At 16.6% G+C, this 19,234-nt stretch overlaps 3 protein-coding genes across 3 annotated transcripts; 1 reads left to right on the top strand and 2 right to left on the bottom strand.

Annotated features, from left to right (window-relative positions):
• Positions 1-102: 102 nt before the first annotated feature.
• PRELSG_0108300 (conserved Plasmodium protein, unknown function) lies at positions 103-5,268 on the bottom strand (the record flags this gene model as incomplete). Its single annotated transcript, XM_028678790.1, has 1 exon — positions 103-5,268. One exon carries the CDS (start codon positions 5,266-5,268, stop codon positions 103-105), a length of 5,166 nt encoding a protein of 1,721 aa, XP_028531443.1.
• A 1,655-nt stretch (positions 5,269-6,923) lies between these two features.
• On the bottom strand, positions 6,924-8,234 carry PRELSG_0108200 (conserved Plasmodium protein, unknown function; the record flags this gene model as incomplete). The annotated part of the gene is made up of 1 exon (XM_028678779.1): positions 6,924-8,234. The coding sequence occupies one exon, from the start codon at positions 8,232-8,234 to the stop codon at positions 6,924-6,926; it is 1,311 nt and encodes a 436-aa protein (XP_028531442.1).
• Positions 8,235-9,313: 1,079 nt separating this feature from the next.
• Positions 9,314-19,167, top strand: PRELSG_0108100 (conserved Plasmodium protein, unknown function; the record flags this gene model as incomplete). Its single annotated transcript, XM_028678767.1, has 7 exons — positions 9,314-11,557; positions 11,707-12,435; positions 12,586-12,713; positions 12,843-12,987; positions 13,103-13,830; positions 14,093-14,324; positions 14,518-19,167. The coding sequence occupies 7 exons, from the start codon at positions 9,314-9,316 to the stop codon at positions 19,165-19,167; spliced, it is 8,856 nt and encodes a 2,951-aa protein (XP_028531441.1).
• Positions 19,168-19,234: the final 67 nt, after the last annotated feature.

Raw genomic sequence — 19,234 nt, 5'->3', positions numbered from 1 at the left:
ATTTTTTTTTTTTTTCTATTTTATTGTTTTAGTAATACTTCTTAAATAGAAGTAAAAAATGTTTAATTAAACATTTTATTAAAAACATTAAAAATAATTTATCTATTTTTTTTTGCTACTGCTTCTTAAATCATATTGTCTAATTACTTCTACTTTTTTTTTTTCGTGTAATGATAAATTGTTATCTTTTATTAAATCTTTATTTTTATTTTTTGATGATCTTCTTGATTTTACTAAACTATTATTCTTATCTTTTGATATATTATCATCTTCTGACATGCTACCATCCTTTGCTAAAAGGCCATCTTTAAGTTTTAAAATATTTTCATCTAAATCTTTTTCCATGATGTTGTATTTTTCTAAAACTTTAGCTTTTTCAATATTTTCATATTTTCTTAAGATATTATCTATTTGTATATTATTATGCTTAGATATCTTTTTCTCTCCAAATGATAGTAAATCATTTAAAATATATTTTAAGTTATCCAATTCTAATAGTAATGATTTACAATTTTCATTTATTACATTAATTTCTTTTTCTTTTTCGCTTAAACATTTACTTAATTTTAAAATATGATTTTCATATTCCTTATTTTTCATTATATTTTCTTCTACTAATAGGTTACAATTCTTTTTAACTAAACTTAATTCTTCCAACATATTTGAATGAAATATATATAATTCATTGATACTTTTAAAATTTAATTCAATCATATACTTTTTTAAATCATCGCTCATTTCATTATCATAAATTGGTTTTTCTTTTTCACTATCTGCAATCTTTTCTAATAAAATATTTTTTTCATTAATAATTTCATCAAATAATAAATTGTCTGTTTCTATTATTTTGCTTTTAGAATTTTCATTTATTTCTTTTAAAGAAATTTTTATTTTGTCTAATTTTCTATGTAAATTTAAATTTATCTTATCACCACTTTTTTCAACACTTTTTATGAATCCTTCTAGTGTTTTAATGAATTTATTTACTTTTACTGAATTTTTTTCATAAATATTACACATTTTTTTATAATGTAATATTTTTTCATCAAAATATTTTACTTTCTTATCAAAATGACTCATTTTTTTATTAAAATAGTTCATCTTTTCTTCAAAGTCTTTTTCTAAATTTTCTTTCTTTAATACTATTTCAATATATGAATCATATAGTTTATTATATTCTTCAATAGATTTCAAAGCACTGTTACTTTTCTTTTCATACAGTTTTTCGAATTTGTTTACTTCCTCGATTTCTACAAATACTTCATCTTGTTTTTTTTTAAATTCCTCTTCTTCTTTTATTATATTAAATTCATCCTTTTCTTTTGATAAAGAAATAAAATTTGCTTCATCATTAAATAACTCAGTATCTCTATTTTTCTTATCATCCAACTCCAATTTTTTTTTCATTTCCTCAATCAATTTGTCTTGTTCTATTAATTTATCAGTTTGTTCTTTGATTTTTTTCTTTTCTTTTTCTAATTCTAAATTTAATTCACTATTAACATTTTTTTCTTTTTCTAATTCTGCATTCAATTCACTATTAACATTTTTTTCTTTTTCTAATTCTAAATTTAATTCACTATTAACATTTTTTTCTTTTTCTAATTCTATATTCAATTCACTATTTACTTTTTTTTCTTTTTCTAATTCTAAATTTAATTCACTATTAACATTTTTTCCTTTTTCTAATTCTATATTCAATTCACTATTTACTTTTTTTTCTTTTTCTAATTCTATATTCAATTCACTATTTACTTTTTTTTCTTTTCCTAATTCTAAATTTAATTCACTATTAACATTTTTTTCTTTTTCTAATTCTATATTCAATTCACTATTTACTTTTTTTTCTTTTTCTAATTCTATATTCAATTCACTATTTACTTTTTTTTCTTTTCCTAATTCTAAATTCAATTCACTATCAAATTTATTTTTCTTTTCTAGTTTTAAAGTTAATTCATCATTCATTTTTTTTTCTTGTTCCAGTTCTGTGTTCAATTCGCTATTAATTTTTTTTTCTTTTTCTAATTCATAATTCAATTTACTATTTTCTTTTTTTTCTTTTTCTAATGCTATATTTAGTTCATTATTAGTATCTTCTTTTTTTTTTAATTCTATATCTAAATAGGCATTTACTTTTTTTTCTCTTTCTAAATGTTCATTAAATTCGATATTTGTCTTTTTTTCTTTTTCTAATTCTATATTCAATTCATTATTAACTTTTTTTTCCTTTTCTAGTTCTGAGTTTAATTCACTAATACATTTTTTTTCTTTTTCTAGTTTTAAATTTAATTCATCATTCATTTTTTTTTCTTTTTCTAGTTTTTTTTTTTCTTTTTCTAGTTCTGTGTTTAATTCAATACTAACATTTTTTTCCTTTTCTAATTCTACATTCAATTCACCAATCATTTTTTTTTCTTTTTCTAATTCTGAATTCAATTCACTATTAATTTTTTTTTCTCTTTCTAAATATTTATTAAACTCATCATTTGCTTCTTTTTCCTTCTCTAATTTTATATTCAATTCGATATTAATTTTTTTCTCATTATCCAGTTCCATACGCAGTTGATTCTCCAATTTTCTGTATGCATCTGAATTTTCTCTAAATTCAAGATTTTTTTTTTTTTCTTTTTCCAATTCCGTATTGAGATAAATATTTAACTTATCTTCTTTTACTAAATATTGAGTGCATTCAACATTTATTTTTTTTTCTTCTTTCAAATATTTTTCTGAATCATCGTTTATTATACTATTTTTTAGTTCTGATGTCTCGTAACTACTAAAATTATTTTCTTCTAGAAAAATCATTATATTTTTTATCATCTTTTTTAAAATATATATTTTATTAATGTTATTATAACTTTTTTTATTGAAATTTATGTTTATTTCATCATTTTCATTTTGTCTCATCCTTTTTTTAGGATTGTTACAAGCTAAATAATAATTTTTTATAAAGTTTTCTTTTTCCAATTCCTTATTATTTTCTGTACTTCCTTCTTTGACATTAATACTACTTAAATAATTAAAATTAAAATTTTTAGGATTCCTTTTAGAATTTTCTGTTATAATATCTTTACCATATGTAAGTTCATTGTTTAAATAAATTTCATCATTATTTTCTAAATCGGATTTCGTCAAATTATTTTTAAAGTTATCGTCTATTTTAGAACATTCTTTAATTGATATATTTTGTACATTTTTATTCTTTTTTAATAAAAAGTTATATATATCCTTAATATCAGAAAATATATTATTAATCTCTTCTTCCTTACTACTAATTCTAATTTTTAGATCTTCACTATTATTAATTTCATTTATTAAAATACTATTTAGATAGCTTATTATTTTCATTTGATTAATATTTAACTCCATTTCATAGTTTAGATAATTGGTATCCTGAACTTTTGTTAGAAAACAATATTCTTCCTCAACATTTTTAAATTCTTCACATTCTTCTATTAGGTTATTTAGATAAAAATCAAAATTAGATTTAAATGAGATAAAAGTATTTTTATCATTTTCTTGTTCTATTTTAATGTTACAATGTTTTTTTAAATTTTCATTATTTTTTATTTTTTCATTTATAGAAATTAATTTTTGATTTTTACATATATCAAAATAATCCGAATGAAAAAATAAAGGAAATATCTTTTTTAACGATATTACAATGTCATTATTATATTTACAAAAATAAATTTTTCTTAATTCAAAATTATATTTCACTAAATTATTATTTACAATCTCTGCTTTATATACGTTTTCGTCTTTTATTTTTAATTCAGTAAATTTAATTAAAATATTAAAATCTATCTTTTTCCATTTGAGAAGAATTTTAATTAACTTTTTTATGATTGAAATTTCGTTGGTTAAAATTAACTTACTATTTAAAAAATATTTTTTTGCCATATGTAAAATATATTTACTAAAACTGATAACATATTTCTCTTGTTTTTGAAATAGATAAATTAATTTAATTAATTTCTTTGAATCATTTGACAACACTTTACTTTCATAACTTAAATCTGAAAAATTATATTTTAATAATTCTATACATGTTCTAAATAGTGTATTAATATGCATAAACAGTTTCAGCAAGCTATTATAAAAAAAAAAAATTTTTTTTTCAAAATTAATATCACTCAGTTTTTTATCCTCTTTATTTTCTTCAAAACTGCTTTTATTTAAAATAAATTTGTTGTATTCTGGAAAATACATTTTCATGTTTAAATTGTAATTATCATAATTAAATTTTTTTTTGTTATTTTTTTTGTTATGAAAATTGAAATCATTTAGTTTATTCACATCATAGACCATTTGGTCTTTTTCCTTATTATTATTTTCAAATAATATATTTGATATTTTAAAAATAATTACTTTTCTTTGGATATTACATTTATTACTATTTTCAACTGCTTTTTCAAAGAAATCTTTATAGTTTCTTTCCTCTTCTCTTAATTTGTTTTCTAATGATAAATTAGTAAAATCACTTTTATAATTTTCAGATTCTATTATCGTATTAAAACTATTTGTATATTCATTTAATTTTCTTCTCTTATTAAATAAATCATAACTACTCTTTTGTATGCTTTTCTTTTTAGTGTTATAAGTAATATCTTGATCACCTAAGTTTTTATAATCTTTGAAAAAGTCATCAAAGACATCATCTGATTTTACTATTTCTTGAATTCCTATTTTTTCATAACTACTATAACCATTATCTTTATTTTTGATATTTTTCAAATTTATATAATCTTCATTACTATCTAAAAGTTGAGATAACTGTATTTTGCTATTACTAAAATTTTCAAAATATTGCTGGTTTTTTTTTAAAACATCATTATAACTGATGTTTCTTTTTTTCTTCACAGCGCTTATATAGAAATATTTATCAAAAAATAAGTTAAAATTTTCAACATGAAAGAAATCAAAATAGTTAATATAACCATCAAAAAATATATCTTTTTCTGAATTACAGAAGTCATCATCTAAGTTGTCATTTTTCAAACTTTCTTTCTTTTTTTCTAAAATACAGTTGTTCCCGGCGTAGTTGAATAAAATTTCTACACATTTTAAATATTCAGTTGATTTACAAACTTTCTCTTTTAAATTATTTAGTTTATTACTAATATTTTTTATTTTTTCTTTCTTTTTCAAAATATCGTTACATGAATAATCATCTCCCTCAAAAATATCAAAATTATCAATTTCAAAACATGTATTACTTAAACTGTTACACTCTATTATTTCATCTTTAAATTCATATAAATTCATTTTAAAAGATTTAATTGAAATAAAATCACAGAAGAAATTTGAAATATTTTATGATAATATTAAAGGTGTTTATTTACGTAAAAAAAAAAAAAAAAAAAAAAAAAGGATAAGAATTTTTCTATATTATATTTTATTTTTAAGAAGAAAAGAATACATACAAAATTGTCAAATTACAGTGTTCAAAATATGTAACACTTCTTTTATTAATTTATTAAAGACAAACTTTCAAAAAAATAAATACAATACACAAAATATTGAACGATCATTATTGTTACGATGCTTTTAAAAAGAAAAAAAAAAATTTAATATCTATAACATTAGAAAATTAAGTTTTATATATATATATATATATATATATATATATATATTTTAAACACTTTTATTAAAATAAAATATTAATATATATTTTCAAAATATATCTTTGTAGTTTTAATTACATTTATTTATTTATTTATTATTTTTTTTTTTTTTATGCATGCAAATTATAGCTTGCACTTTAAATTTCACAAAGAATTTAAAATTTAAATCTGTGTATATATTAAAAAAATTAATATATATATATATATATGTATATATACATGTATGCAAGTATTAATCTAAAAATAATTTTCAATATACAACTTTATTTCAGTTCTTATGATAGTGAACACACTTTTATTTAATGCATATAATATTAATACAGAGAAAAAAAAAAATAAAAACATTTATTATTTTTTATTGTTTTTTTTTACATCGTTGAACTTTTAAAATAAAAGAAATATATACTGATTTATTTTATTACGTTGATATAATATCTTATTTATTTTATTATTATTTTATAAAATAATTTATAATTATTTTCTTTGTATTTTTTATTTGTAATATATTTCATACTCTTCATAACATTTGCAAAGAGATATTAAAAAGCTTATATTTGTAATGAAATTAAAATTAATGTATTTTTTTGTATATAAAAGAAATTACACAAAAAAAATATATGAATGATAACATTGTTATATTTCGATTACTTTAATATTTATTCTAAATACACTTTATTTAATCTATACACATATTTTATTTATAAAATATATACTTTATGTTTTTTTTTTTTTTATACAATAACTCCTTTGATAATTCAATTATATTTCATTTTAAATAACCACATATTAAGTTGATATATATATAGGTAGTATATATATATATTTTTATTTATAATTAGTTTTAAGAATGTGATATTCAAAAAATGGGCATTGTCAAAATTCTTTTTGTATGAAAATATATCTTCTGTTTATCTGATATATGTCCTTATTCAAAAAGATAAAATAAATAATAAAATGAAGAAGAATAAAATATTATAAAATAAAACGAAGTAAAACAAAATGGGAAAAATAAAATAAAAAAAATATTAGACAAAAGGAAATAACAAATTTTAGGAAATTAAAAATGAAAAGAAATGAAATATTACAAATAATGGCATTTAATTTTTTTTTTGTTTTTATAAAATTAAAAAAAAAAAATAACTTATAAACAAAAACATGTTAAACCAAAATATTTTAAATTTATTAAAGAAAGAAAAGTTTAGTTGTATTAATAATTGAAATATAATATATATATATATATATATATAAAAGTTTAATTAAATGATTTACTTTATAATAAAAGTGAATAAATTTTTTTTATAAAAAGAAATATTTCTTAAGTTCTTCCTTCCTCATAGTTTTTTTAAGATTTTTTAATTTTACTTTTAAATCTTGTAACCTTTTAATTTCTGCTTCAGTTAAATTTCTTTTCAATTGCAAATTGTTCAATATTTTAATTTTTTCCTCTAATATTTTTTTTTCTACTAATAAAATTTCCTTTTCTTCTGTCTTTTTTGATAAATTATTTCTAAGATAGTTTAATTCTTCTTTACCTAGTAAATAATCTAATGATAAGTTTTTTTTATCAAAGTATTTCTCATTGTAATGCGTAAGTTTATCTAGAATTAGTTTTTCTAAATCATCTATTTGTTCTATATCTTCATTGGGTTTTTTTTTTTTACTTTTATAATATAAAAATATACTAGTTGTTTTAACAAAATTTACTATAGTATCTAAATAATACTGTAATTCATCAATAAAATATTTTTTCTCATTTTCAAGGGATGATGATTTCTTATATAAAGATGTTTCATTTTTTGCTTTATTTACTAAAATTAAACTTTCTATTAATTCAGCAAATTCTTGTAATGAACAGCCAGATAACTTTTTCAACTCCATGTTTTTCCCATTTCCTTTTTTAATAAATTTTTTTACAATTTCATTATTTTCATTTATATTTAATTCAGATAAAAAATTAACAGCATCATTTATTAAAAAACCTGAAATTTTGTCGGTATCTAGTTGAATAAAATACATAGCAATTTGTTTATTTAAACTTTCATTTAGGCATGTTAAAAATTGGGAATTTTTTACACTATTTTTTTCTTCATAAGAGTAAAATAATTTAACAAAGTCTTTAATTATACTTTCTTCTGCTTTAGATAAATTCATATCATTTTTGTAAACTTTATAAATTACATAAGAAAAAAAAACTATATTAAAAGAATATGCAAATATTTTTAATTTTGACCATTTTTTTTTCTTTTTTTCTGTAATATTATCTATATTACTTTGGTTTATATATTGGTCTTCTATTATTTTTCTCTCATCTTTCTCATTAATAATGTTATTATCAATAACAGGTGGATTTTTATTTTCTATATTTGTATTTAATACATTTTCTTTTCTATCATTTGAAAAAAAGTTATACTTAGTAAAAATGTATTTCTTATTACTATTATTAATATAACTATCTAAATTTTTGGAAATTTTCAATACAGAAAAATTTTTTTTTTTAACATAAAAAAAGGTTTCAGTTTTATGTGAGTTATGCAAAATTTGGAAATATTTACTTCTTTTATTTCTACAATAATTGGTTTGTAAATTTTTTAAATGCATATAATTCATTTTGTCTTATATATATTTATATATATACATTTAAGCATAATTTTTATACTGTTATATTTTTTTTTCTTCTCTAATATTTGGTATATAACATACTCAATAATATTTCAAAATAAAAAAAAATTTAACATAATTTCATAAGTAATATAATAAAAAGTAAAAATCTCTTATTTTTTTAAATTTATATTTTCTTTTTATATTTTTATTCCTATAGAAAAAAAAAAAATAAAATAAAATAACTAAAGCATAATTTTAATTATTGTAAATAAGGTTTTTCCATATATTAATATAAAAATTCTTATATTATTATATATATTTTTATCAATAAAAATTTAATTTTTATTTAATTTTATTTTATTTTATTTTTTATTTCTAATTAAATTAAAAAGAACTCATAGCAAAAATATAAATTAAATTTTTTGTATAAATAATTATTTTCATTTCATTATAAAAAATAAAAATAAAACAAAATAAAAATAAAAATAAAATAATTAGGAAAAAATATTATAAAATTTTTATAAAAATGTAATAAGATTTAGATGAAATGCTAAATCGAATATCAAATGATCTTTTGAAATATATTAAGGATGATTTGAAATAATTTAATAAAGAATACGTAAATGTATTTTAGATGGATAAAAAAAAACTATTAAAAAAGTATTTTTTTCTTGTTCTCTTTTTTTTTTTTTTTTTGTAGTATTCTATATAATTATGTATTTTTTTAAATAAATTATCTTCTAGAAAAATAATTTTGAATATAATTGAATAAATTTTTTTTTTTTTTTTTTTTTGTTAAAAAATATAATGTTTTTCCTTTTTTATTTTAATTTTTGTGTGTTTTTTTTTTTTATATTCTATTTTACTTTTTTTTTTTCTTTTTTATTTCCTCTTATACATTTTTTTAATTTTTTTTCAAAGATAGTAAATGACGAAATATTATTTAGAAAAATGAAAGGATTCAGAAATAAAAAAAAATTAATAAAGTGAATAAATGAGTTAATAAAAAAAAATAAAAATAATAAATGAATAAATAAATGTATAAATGTGTATGAAATATAGTAAAAATAATAATATTTAGTAATATGATAGATGTTAATGATATAATAAAAGAAATAATTTACAGATCAGCTGATGAATGTAATTTTAACAATGAAGAACTTAATTTTCAGAGTATTTTGAAATTTTTCTATGATATAACAAATAAGTACAAAGTAAATAAACAATTATCAGATGAAATACTTAATAAGTTATTAATTATATGTAAAAATATAATTGATGATAACAGTTATAAATTTGGAAATAATAATATTGATGAAAATTTAAGTGAAGTAAATATAAACAATTCTACTGATTCTCAAATATATGATAAACTGTCTAATTATCAGAACTATGATTATCTGCCAACACTTCATATAGAAAAAAATGAGAAAAAAAAATATAATAGTACAGTAAAAAATACTTTGTTACGTAAAAAAGAAAATGAGGATTTAAATATATATCATTCTAGTAAAACTAATATGAATATTTTTTGTCTTGACAAAAAGGAGGAAAAAATAAAAGTTTATAAAAGACTACATAATAATGATAGTACTATTACTAAATTAGTTGTAAATGAAAAATCATTTCTTCATAAAAACAATAAAAACTTGTTAAAAATATTTTTAAATGGAGATATAATTTATAATGTATACAATAAAATAATAAAATACAATAAATATAATGATGATAGAAACGTAAAAAAAAATAAAATGAAATTATATAATAAAAGTAATGTATTCTATACATATTGTACATTAAAAAAATATATGTATGGATGGTTGAATTATCACAAAAAGCAAAAGACATTAGAAAAAAATTTTTTGAAATTTTCTAAAATATATAATAAGAAGCTATTATCTAAGTATTACGATTGTTGGTGTTATTACAATGAAAAGGAAATATATTTGAAAAGCGTTTATGAAAAATTGCTTATTAAAAAGAAAAAAATCATATTGGAAATTTTTTTTAATAAATGGATAAATAAATATAGAAAAAAAAAAAAAAAACATTTTATTTATTTTATTCATATATTTAACGAATGGAAAAATTATGCTAAGAAGAGAAAAAAATTAAAATTAATTAGAAGCAAAATAGAACAAAAAAGAAGAAAATGGTATTTAAATTTATGGAAAAATAAATTTAATAAAAAGAAAACAAAAAAAAAAAAACATAATGAAATTAAAAATGTCTACAATAAAAACTTATTAATAAAATGTTATGTTCATTTAATTTTATATTATAAAAAGAAAAAAATAGAACAAAACAATTATAATGTGATTTATAATAAAATGAAGAATAAATTGTGCCACAAATATTTTTATTTATTAGTTGAAATATATAAGGAAGAAATATATTTTAAAGAATACTATAATATGTATTTAGAAAGGGTGAAAATATATTTTTTGAGAAAATTTTTTTGTATTTTAAGAGATTATATGATAAAATGTAAGAAGCTAATTAAGTACTTTAATATTTTAGATAAAAAAGAAAAAAAATATATGATAAATAATTACTTTGTTAGATGGAAGAATATACATAAAGAAAGGGTTAAAACTAATGAATTGTTAAAAAAGTGTAACGAAAAGAAAAATTCTTCTATTTTAAAAAAATATTTTTTTTATCTAAAAAAGTACAAAGATAAAACCGTAAACTTAAAAAAAAAATTTTTATACTTATATGAAAAAAAAAATAAAGTAGAAATACAAAAAATTTTCAAAAATTGGAAAAATTATTATTCTATAAATTCTGCGAAATACATATTATTATTTAATAAGTATAAATATAAACTTCTAATAAATTCCTTCAATTTTTTACGTAGTTATAAGAATTATAGGATTAAAAGAAAAGAGCAAATATATCATATGAATAAATATTTTCATAACAAATTGAAAAAAAGAGTTTTAATTTATTGGAAATGTTATATATCCAAATACAGAAAAAACATTCTTAATTATTATAACTTTTGTGATAAAAGTAATATATTTGTATTTTTTATTTTAAAATTATTACATAAGTATCAGATAATTACTAGAAAATATAATTGCAGAACATTTTTTGATTTTGTAAATTTTTCTAATATTAATATAAATATTAATAGTTTGATTTATATACATAAAAAATATTTTACAAAAAAAAATATATCTCAGAATACCAATATTTTTTATGAAAATATAACGTATGTTTATAAATCTTTAAATATCATTTTTTCTTTTATTCCTGTTTTATTTGTCGTTAATATTAGTAAATTGAAATTTAATTTACCATATATATCATTTTCTATTAAAATGGTCAGCAAAAAAAAAAAAAAAATATATATATATATAATTTATTTATGAATGAATGAAAAATATAAATTTACAATTATGAATATAAATAGACATACATATAATAGTAATAATAAATATAGTTTCTAAATTTTTTTTTTTTAATTTAATAGGCTATATATAAATGCGTATTTGACACATGGTTATCCGAAAGTAAAAGTATAAAAAACTTCAAAAATGAATTGAAAAAAAAACTTTTAAAAATGTATTTTATTAGTTTTTTTTTGCTTGTTCAAAAAAAAAAAAAATTGAGTAAAATAAAATGTGACTATAACTTTAGCAAAAAACTAATTCTTAAAAGAAAAATTTTTTCTACTTGGCATTTTTTACGTATAAAATATTTCAGTTTTAGAAAAAATTTTCAAATATATGATCGTAATAATAAGCAAAAAAAAATGAAAAAGATATTATTAGGCTGGAAGGATGTATCAAAACAAAGTAGTTTAAAGAAAAAGAGAATTGTTCAATTTTTTAAAAATTTGTTAATGAAAAAGAAGAAAAAATGTTTTGATATTTTGCATAATAATGTTAACAAAAGCAAAGAAAAAAAAATAAAATATAAAATATCTAATTTATATTGTATGAAAAAATATAAGAAAAAAGCATTCAAAGCCTTATACATATACGCAAAAAATATAGTATATTATAAAACATTAAACAAAATATCAGAAACTTTTTTGAAAGGAATGTGTATAATTAAATGGAAAAACATAACATTGCATTTTCTAAAGGAGAAAGAGGAATTATCAAATCGTATTAATTATTTTAATTTAAAAATTCAGAGAAAATTTTTTAATATATTATTAATTTATGTTCATTCAAATCAATTAAAAAAAAAAAAGGTAATATATATTTTTTTTTTTAAATAAATATCCATGTATTCTTTATTTTTTTCACAAATTTTTAAATATATCTGTAATTTATTATTGTTTTCTATACTCTCTCATTAAATCTTCAAAGAATTATTTTATTTTTTCTCCTTTTCTTTTTAGTTTTTACAATATAAAGAAATTCAAAGTAAAATATGGTTGTATAAGTATTTTAATGAATGGAAGAAATATATAAAAATAAAACAAAATAAAAATTACTTTCTTAGAAATATAGAAATTCTTTTTAATAGGTATAGAGAAAATACAACTTTTATGTTTATTTTTTAATAAATATAGAATAAGACACCTTAAGATAATTTTAAAAATATATATTAAATAAATATTTTTATATTTTTTATCTTTTCTTTTTTTTTTTTTAGCAAAAGAAAATTGAATATTTTAAGTAAATGGTACACATTATTTATAATAAACATAAAATTTAAAGAAGTTGAAAAAATAATTTCTATGAAATTTTACATTTCTTATTTCTCTAAATTGTACTTGTATAATAAAAAAATGAAAAGAGTAAGTAAAAAAAATAATTATAATATGCATTTAAGTGTATTATATCTTTTTTTTTTTTTTTTTAGAAATGTATTTAATATTATATATTAATATTCTAATTTTTCTTCTTTTTCAGATTGAATTTTTTTTAAAAAATCGCTTAAACGTTATGATATGTCATATGATACTGAAAAAATGGAATTGTTATATTAGAATTAAAAAGGTTAAAAAAGAAATTTTAGAAAAAAAAATATTTTTAATTAAAGAAAAATATTTTGAGATATGGAAAATTAGATATAAAAAAGTAAGAAAGAGAAAAATTGAAGAAAAAAAAATATACAATGATAGGCAATTAAAAAACTTGAATATTTTAAAAAACATATTTTATAAATGGAAGAAAAAATATTTAGAAAATAAAAAGATAAAGATATTTGTATGTGTAATAAATAATTATTTATTAAATAAAATAAAATTTAGAACTCTTCTTATTATTTACAAAAATAATGAGTATTTTTCAAAACTGCAATTATTATTAAATAATTTTTTATTAGATAAAAGCATTAAATTAAAAAGAAATATTCTGCATATATTAAAAAGCAATAAAAACAACAGAATAAAAAATAAAAAATCTTTCCTGTTCTATTGCAACAACTTGAAAAAGAGAATTTTTACAATTTTAAGAATGTATAAAGAAAAAAGGATAATTTATAAAAAAAATGTACAAATATTAAAAAATAAGATGAAAAGAAAATTTTTTTATTCTATGATTAATTTTTATAATTTTATTAAAAAAGTAAAAATCAATTTTTATCAAATTCATATAAATGCTGAATATAAAATGAAAAAGAATTTCTTTACAAACTGGTAAGATTAAGAAAAATATAAAATAACATATTGTTAAAATGAGGAGATAAACAAAAATATGAAAATAAATAAAATATAATAAAACATCAAAGATAATGATTATATATATAGTTCTTTTATTATTATTTTTATTACTTAATGAATTAAAATTATTACAATAATTCCAATAGATTCATTACCATTGTTACTATTATAAGAAATACACATTTTTTTATTGTATTTATTATCATATTTATAATTATTATTATTTTTTATATTTTAGGTATAAATTTTTGGTGAAAAGAAAAAAAGAAAGAAAAATAATTGATATGCTAAAAAAAAGAAGAGAAAATAAAATAAAGGAAGAAATATTTTTAAAAATAAAAAAAAAAATAAATAAAAAGAGAAGGATACTTAATATTTTTAATAAAATTGATCAATTAATAAAAAATAAAATCTATCAGTATAGTATTCATAAACTTCAGATATATAGAAAATATGTGAAAATACAAGAGGTTAATATAAAAAATAAATAATGTTTCGGCATTATTATATGCTTGTTTCACCAAAATGCATTATTTTAGATATATATTCATTTCTAAGAATATTACTGATTTATTTATTATATATTTTATTAATTATATCAACATTACTCATATATATAATTTATTTTATTTTATTTTATTTTATTTTTTTTTTTTTTTGCAGAAATTGTATTTAAAATTAAGAAAACGATTAAATAAAAAAACTCTTGGTAAATGCTTTGAAGTTATGAAAATTATAATAATAAAAAAGAAAAAGAGAGAAAGAGAACATAGTATGATTAAACATTTTTATGAAAATATGATAAAAAGGAAATACTTTAAAATTATTTTAGAAATTTGTAAAGAAAAAATGAAGAAGAAAAATTACATAATTTTAATAGTAAATAAAAATAATATAATGTACTATTTAAAAAGATATTTTGTTATATGGAACAATTATATTAACAAAAAAAAAGAATATAAAATAATTGATAATTTAATAAAATTAAAAAAAAAAAAACGCATTTTTTTCTTATTATTATATCTGAGAATACAAAATACCTACAACAAAATTTCAGTTATTTATAATATTCATACATTATTTTATTCTAAACTTTATAAAACACTTTCCTTTGATCAAATAATCGAATATAAAAATAACTGTGAATGTATATATAAGGATGATTATAAAAGTTTGAATAGAGTTTATTTACATAACAATAAAAATGAAATATCTGAAGGAAGTAATTATATATATGCATATAATGAAAAATCAATACATAATAATAGTATTAATGCATTAAATATACTTTTAAATTTAAAGAATTTTTTAATTTTAAATAAAATATATGTTCATATGGATAAAAATGAAGATCAATTAATTATAAAGAAATATTATAAGAAGAGTAATAATTTCAACTATTTTTTGAATATGTGTTATATTTTAAGAAGAAATAATATAAATAGATTAATATTATGCTACATATTAATGTATGACTTTTATGACATTTATAACTTTTTCATACATTTTAAAAAAAATTTTAAAATTTTATATAATTATATTTTTAATTTATTATCAGTAAAAACAAAAAAATTATTATTAAATTTTTTTAAGAAGAATACATCACTTTATTTTATCAAATCAGTTAGTGTGAAAGATAAAGAAATAAATAGAAATTTTAAAATGCTACTATTCATTTATTACATATTCAAAAGTTCTTTAATACTTAATAAGAATAATAAAAGCGGAAATTATTCAAACATAAATTATATTACAAATCATATCTTTATTAATGAAGAGGATAGTTTAAAAAAAAAGCTGAAAGAAAAAGAAAGTTGGAAAAAAAAAAAAGATAATAAAATAAAAAATGTTATTTCTAAAAAAGAAATTACCAACAAAAAAATTTATAGAGAAAATAATCAGGTAATAAATATAAATAATAATGATGAATTGTACTCTTTATATGAAAATAATTCATTAGATATGTGTTGTATGCCATGTTATTCATATTCATCTTCTTTATCTTCAACCATTATTAATAATAAAAAAAATGATGATAAAAAAAATTTGAACATTTTACCAATAGAAATGAAAAATAATTTTATAAAAGATTCTTTTAAAAAAAATATGATAATTTTTTTTAAGAAAATACAAAATTGTATATTAAATAATTTTAGGAAGAACAATTTAAATATAAATTTTTCTTTCTTGTTAAGAATGAACAAAGATAAATTAATTCAAATATATTTGTTTTTTAAAAAGTTAAAAAAATCAATGCTCATGTGGAAAGATTACAGTGTAATTAAAAAAGAAAGACAAAAGGTAGATATTATAAAAATAAATAAAATTAAAGATAATATTAAAAAGGAATTACTAGAAAAGTACTTTGGAGTATGGATACTATCATTTAATCAAAAGGTTAAAGAAATTAAAACAAAAAGAAAAAAAGTATTAAGGAAACATATACATTTAATTTTTATTTACTGGTATAAACTTATTAAAGTCAGCAATTATGATAAAACAAAATTTTATGAATTAAAAGAAAAGAGTGAAAATAGATTAAAGGGTATTTATTTTAAAAAATTCATTATGTTCTATAAAAAGAAAATTAAAGAAAAAAAAAGTTACGAAATTATATTGAAACATAAAAATAGTAAAACAAAGCAATGCTTTTTTTATGTGTGGTTATTACTATATCAATATGAGAAGAAAATTTTTTTTTTATCTAAAAAAATTAATTCAAGATTGTTAAGAATGTTCTTCTTCAGATGGCAATATTTATATGAAGATAAGCAAACATATATAAATTTTTGTAATGTATTAGAAGAGAATTTTTTGAAAAAAATATTTAATTATGTAATTCATAAATTTAAATATTATCAATTTATTAAGAGGAAAAAACATTCTTTGCAAAAAAAATACTTTTTAATATATTATAATATAATTAAAAAAAATCGAATTTTTAATAAATTACAAATATATATATATTCTTCATTACAATACAAAAAGTTAAGTTATATATTTTTCTTTTGGTATGGTAGATATAAAAAAAAAAGCAATTGTAAAAAAAGCTATTTAGAATTTCTATTAAAAAAAAAATACTACTTTTTCAATAAATGGATATCTAATTTTGTAGAAAATAAAAAGATATATAGTAAAAAAAGAGAACAATTGTGTAAGTTTTTTTTGAAAATGTACTGGGGTAAATGGTTAACTTTTTATCGTTATAAAAAATTAAAAAATAAGAAGAATAAAAATTTATTAAAATTTCATTATTTTAAATTAAGAAAGAGATATCAAATAAATTTGTCAGTTAAGGCATTTATAGATAAAAACAATAAAAAGTTAGAAAATACAATATTTACTGCTTTAAAGGAATATAAAAATTTTAAAAAAAATAGTAAGAGTGCTAAGGAATATTGTATAAAATATAGCAATAAGTGTATTTTAACAAAATTTTATTACATTTGGTCTAGAGAATATAATAAATTACAAAAAATAAAAAATGTTATGAATCATTTAATTATAATAAATAACAAGAGAAATGTAAAATTAATCATTAATTACTGGTTGCTATATACAAAAAAGAAAAAGAATCTTAGAAATATTCATGATATAATTAAATATAAAAATAATAAGATTATTAAAATTATTTTTTATATGTGGAAAAATCTATTTTATTTTATGATACGTCAGAAATACAGAATTAAGCAGAAATATTTTAACACTTGGATATTTAATTTTAAATTCGTTTTTTTTATAAATAAAATAAATATTCATTTTTATAATATTTATCAAAACAACATATTTTATTTTTATTTTATTTTAAAAAAGAAAAACGAAAATTATAATTTACTTCGAAATGGTTCTTTTTTTTTTATAAAAAAACAAATAAAGAATTTTTTAGATTATAAAAAAAAACTTTTGTATAAAATCTTTACTACTTTTAATACCTACACGAAAAAAAATACCACATTAAGACATTTGCTTGAAAAATACAAAGTAAAAGTTATGAACAATAACAAAAAAAGATACTTTTTGATTTTATTAAAATATAAAAATATAAAAAAGAAAAAAGATCACTTGAATAATTTGTGCCTAAAATATATTATAGAAAGAAAATTTTATATGTATAAAAAATATTTCTTCATAATTATAAATTTATATTTTTACAAAAATCATTTAAAGTTATGTGAAGAGACAATTGAAGCTAGGGGAAACAAAAGAATACTAAATATCTATTTAAATAAGTGGATAAACTACAATATTTATTGTAAAGAAAATTTATTTTTACAAAATGCATGTGATAATTTTTTAGCTTACAGAAGGAAGTGTGAATTTATAATATCTTTAAAGCAGTTTTATATAGAGAATAAATGGAAGAATTATTGTGAATATAATTCTCTAATTTTTTATAAAAAAATTCAAGAAAATACTTTAATGAAACTAATAAGGTATTGGAATAATAGAGCGCGTAATTATTTTGAAAAGAAAAAAAAAGTTGTTGACCTTAAAAAAAAATATAATTTCAATTTAATGAAAAAATATTTCTTTCTCCTAATTTTTTCTATTAACAAAATAAAAATTGAAAAAAAAAATTATGATATAGTTATTTTTAAAAAAAATAAAGCAATAAAACAAAAATTCTTTAATAAGCTTTATGATATTGCTATGAAAAATTTAAATCATTATGATAATATAAAAAAAATAAGTGATAATTATATGCGTAAACAAATTTTAAAAAAACATTTTTATTCTCTATTTCATTTTTTAAAAAAAAAAAAAGTACTTAAAAATAATTTTCTTCAGATTAAAAAAATAAACAGCATTAATCTTATTAAAAGATATTTTTATATTTTTATTTTTAAATATGTCAATAATATTAATCATCATAAGTATTATTATTATAATAAATATTTGTCTATTTGGAAATATTATATTATTATAAAAAGAAATAAAAACAAAAATGACAAAGAAGAAACAGAAGATGAAGATGAAGATGAAGAAGAGGAAGTGATTGAAAATTACGATGAAATCGATTACTCTGATGAAGGATTTGAAGAAAATGAAGATGAAAAAGTTGAACAAGATAAGCAAAAAAAAGATATTCATGATGAGAAAAAAGGTGATCTTGAGAAAAATATGAAAGAATTTAAAGAAAATAGGAGCTTATCTTCTGATGATAATATATCAAATGATTCTTCAAAATCTACATTAAAAAATAAATATCATTCACATAAAAACGATATGAAAAATGTAAAAGAAAATAATGTTATCAATGGAAACGAAATTTCTATTAATAGTTATTTGGATTCATCATCTGAAACAAGATAAAAAAGTGATATATCTAAGTTTATTAAATTAAATAAAAAAAAATTAAAGGACAAATTAAGTGAAAGCT

Source organism: Plasmodium relictum (genome assembly GCF_900005765.1).
Source record: "Plasmodium relictum strain SGS1 genome assembly, chromosome: 1".
Classification (NCBI taxonomy): Eukaryota; Apicomplexa; class Aconoidasida; order Haemosporida; family Plasmodiidae; genus Plasmodium; species Plasmodium relictum.
Note: the sequence above shows the minus strand (reverse complement) of the source record. Positions and strands in the feature narration are given on the sequence as shown.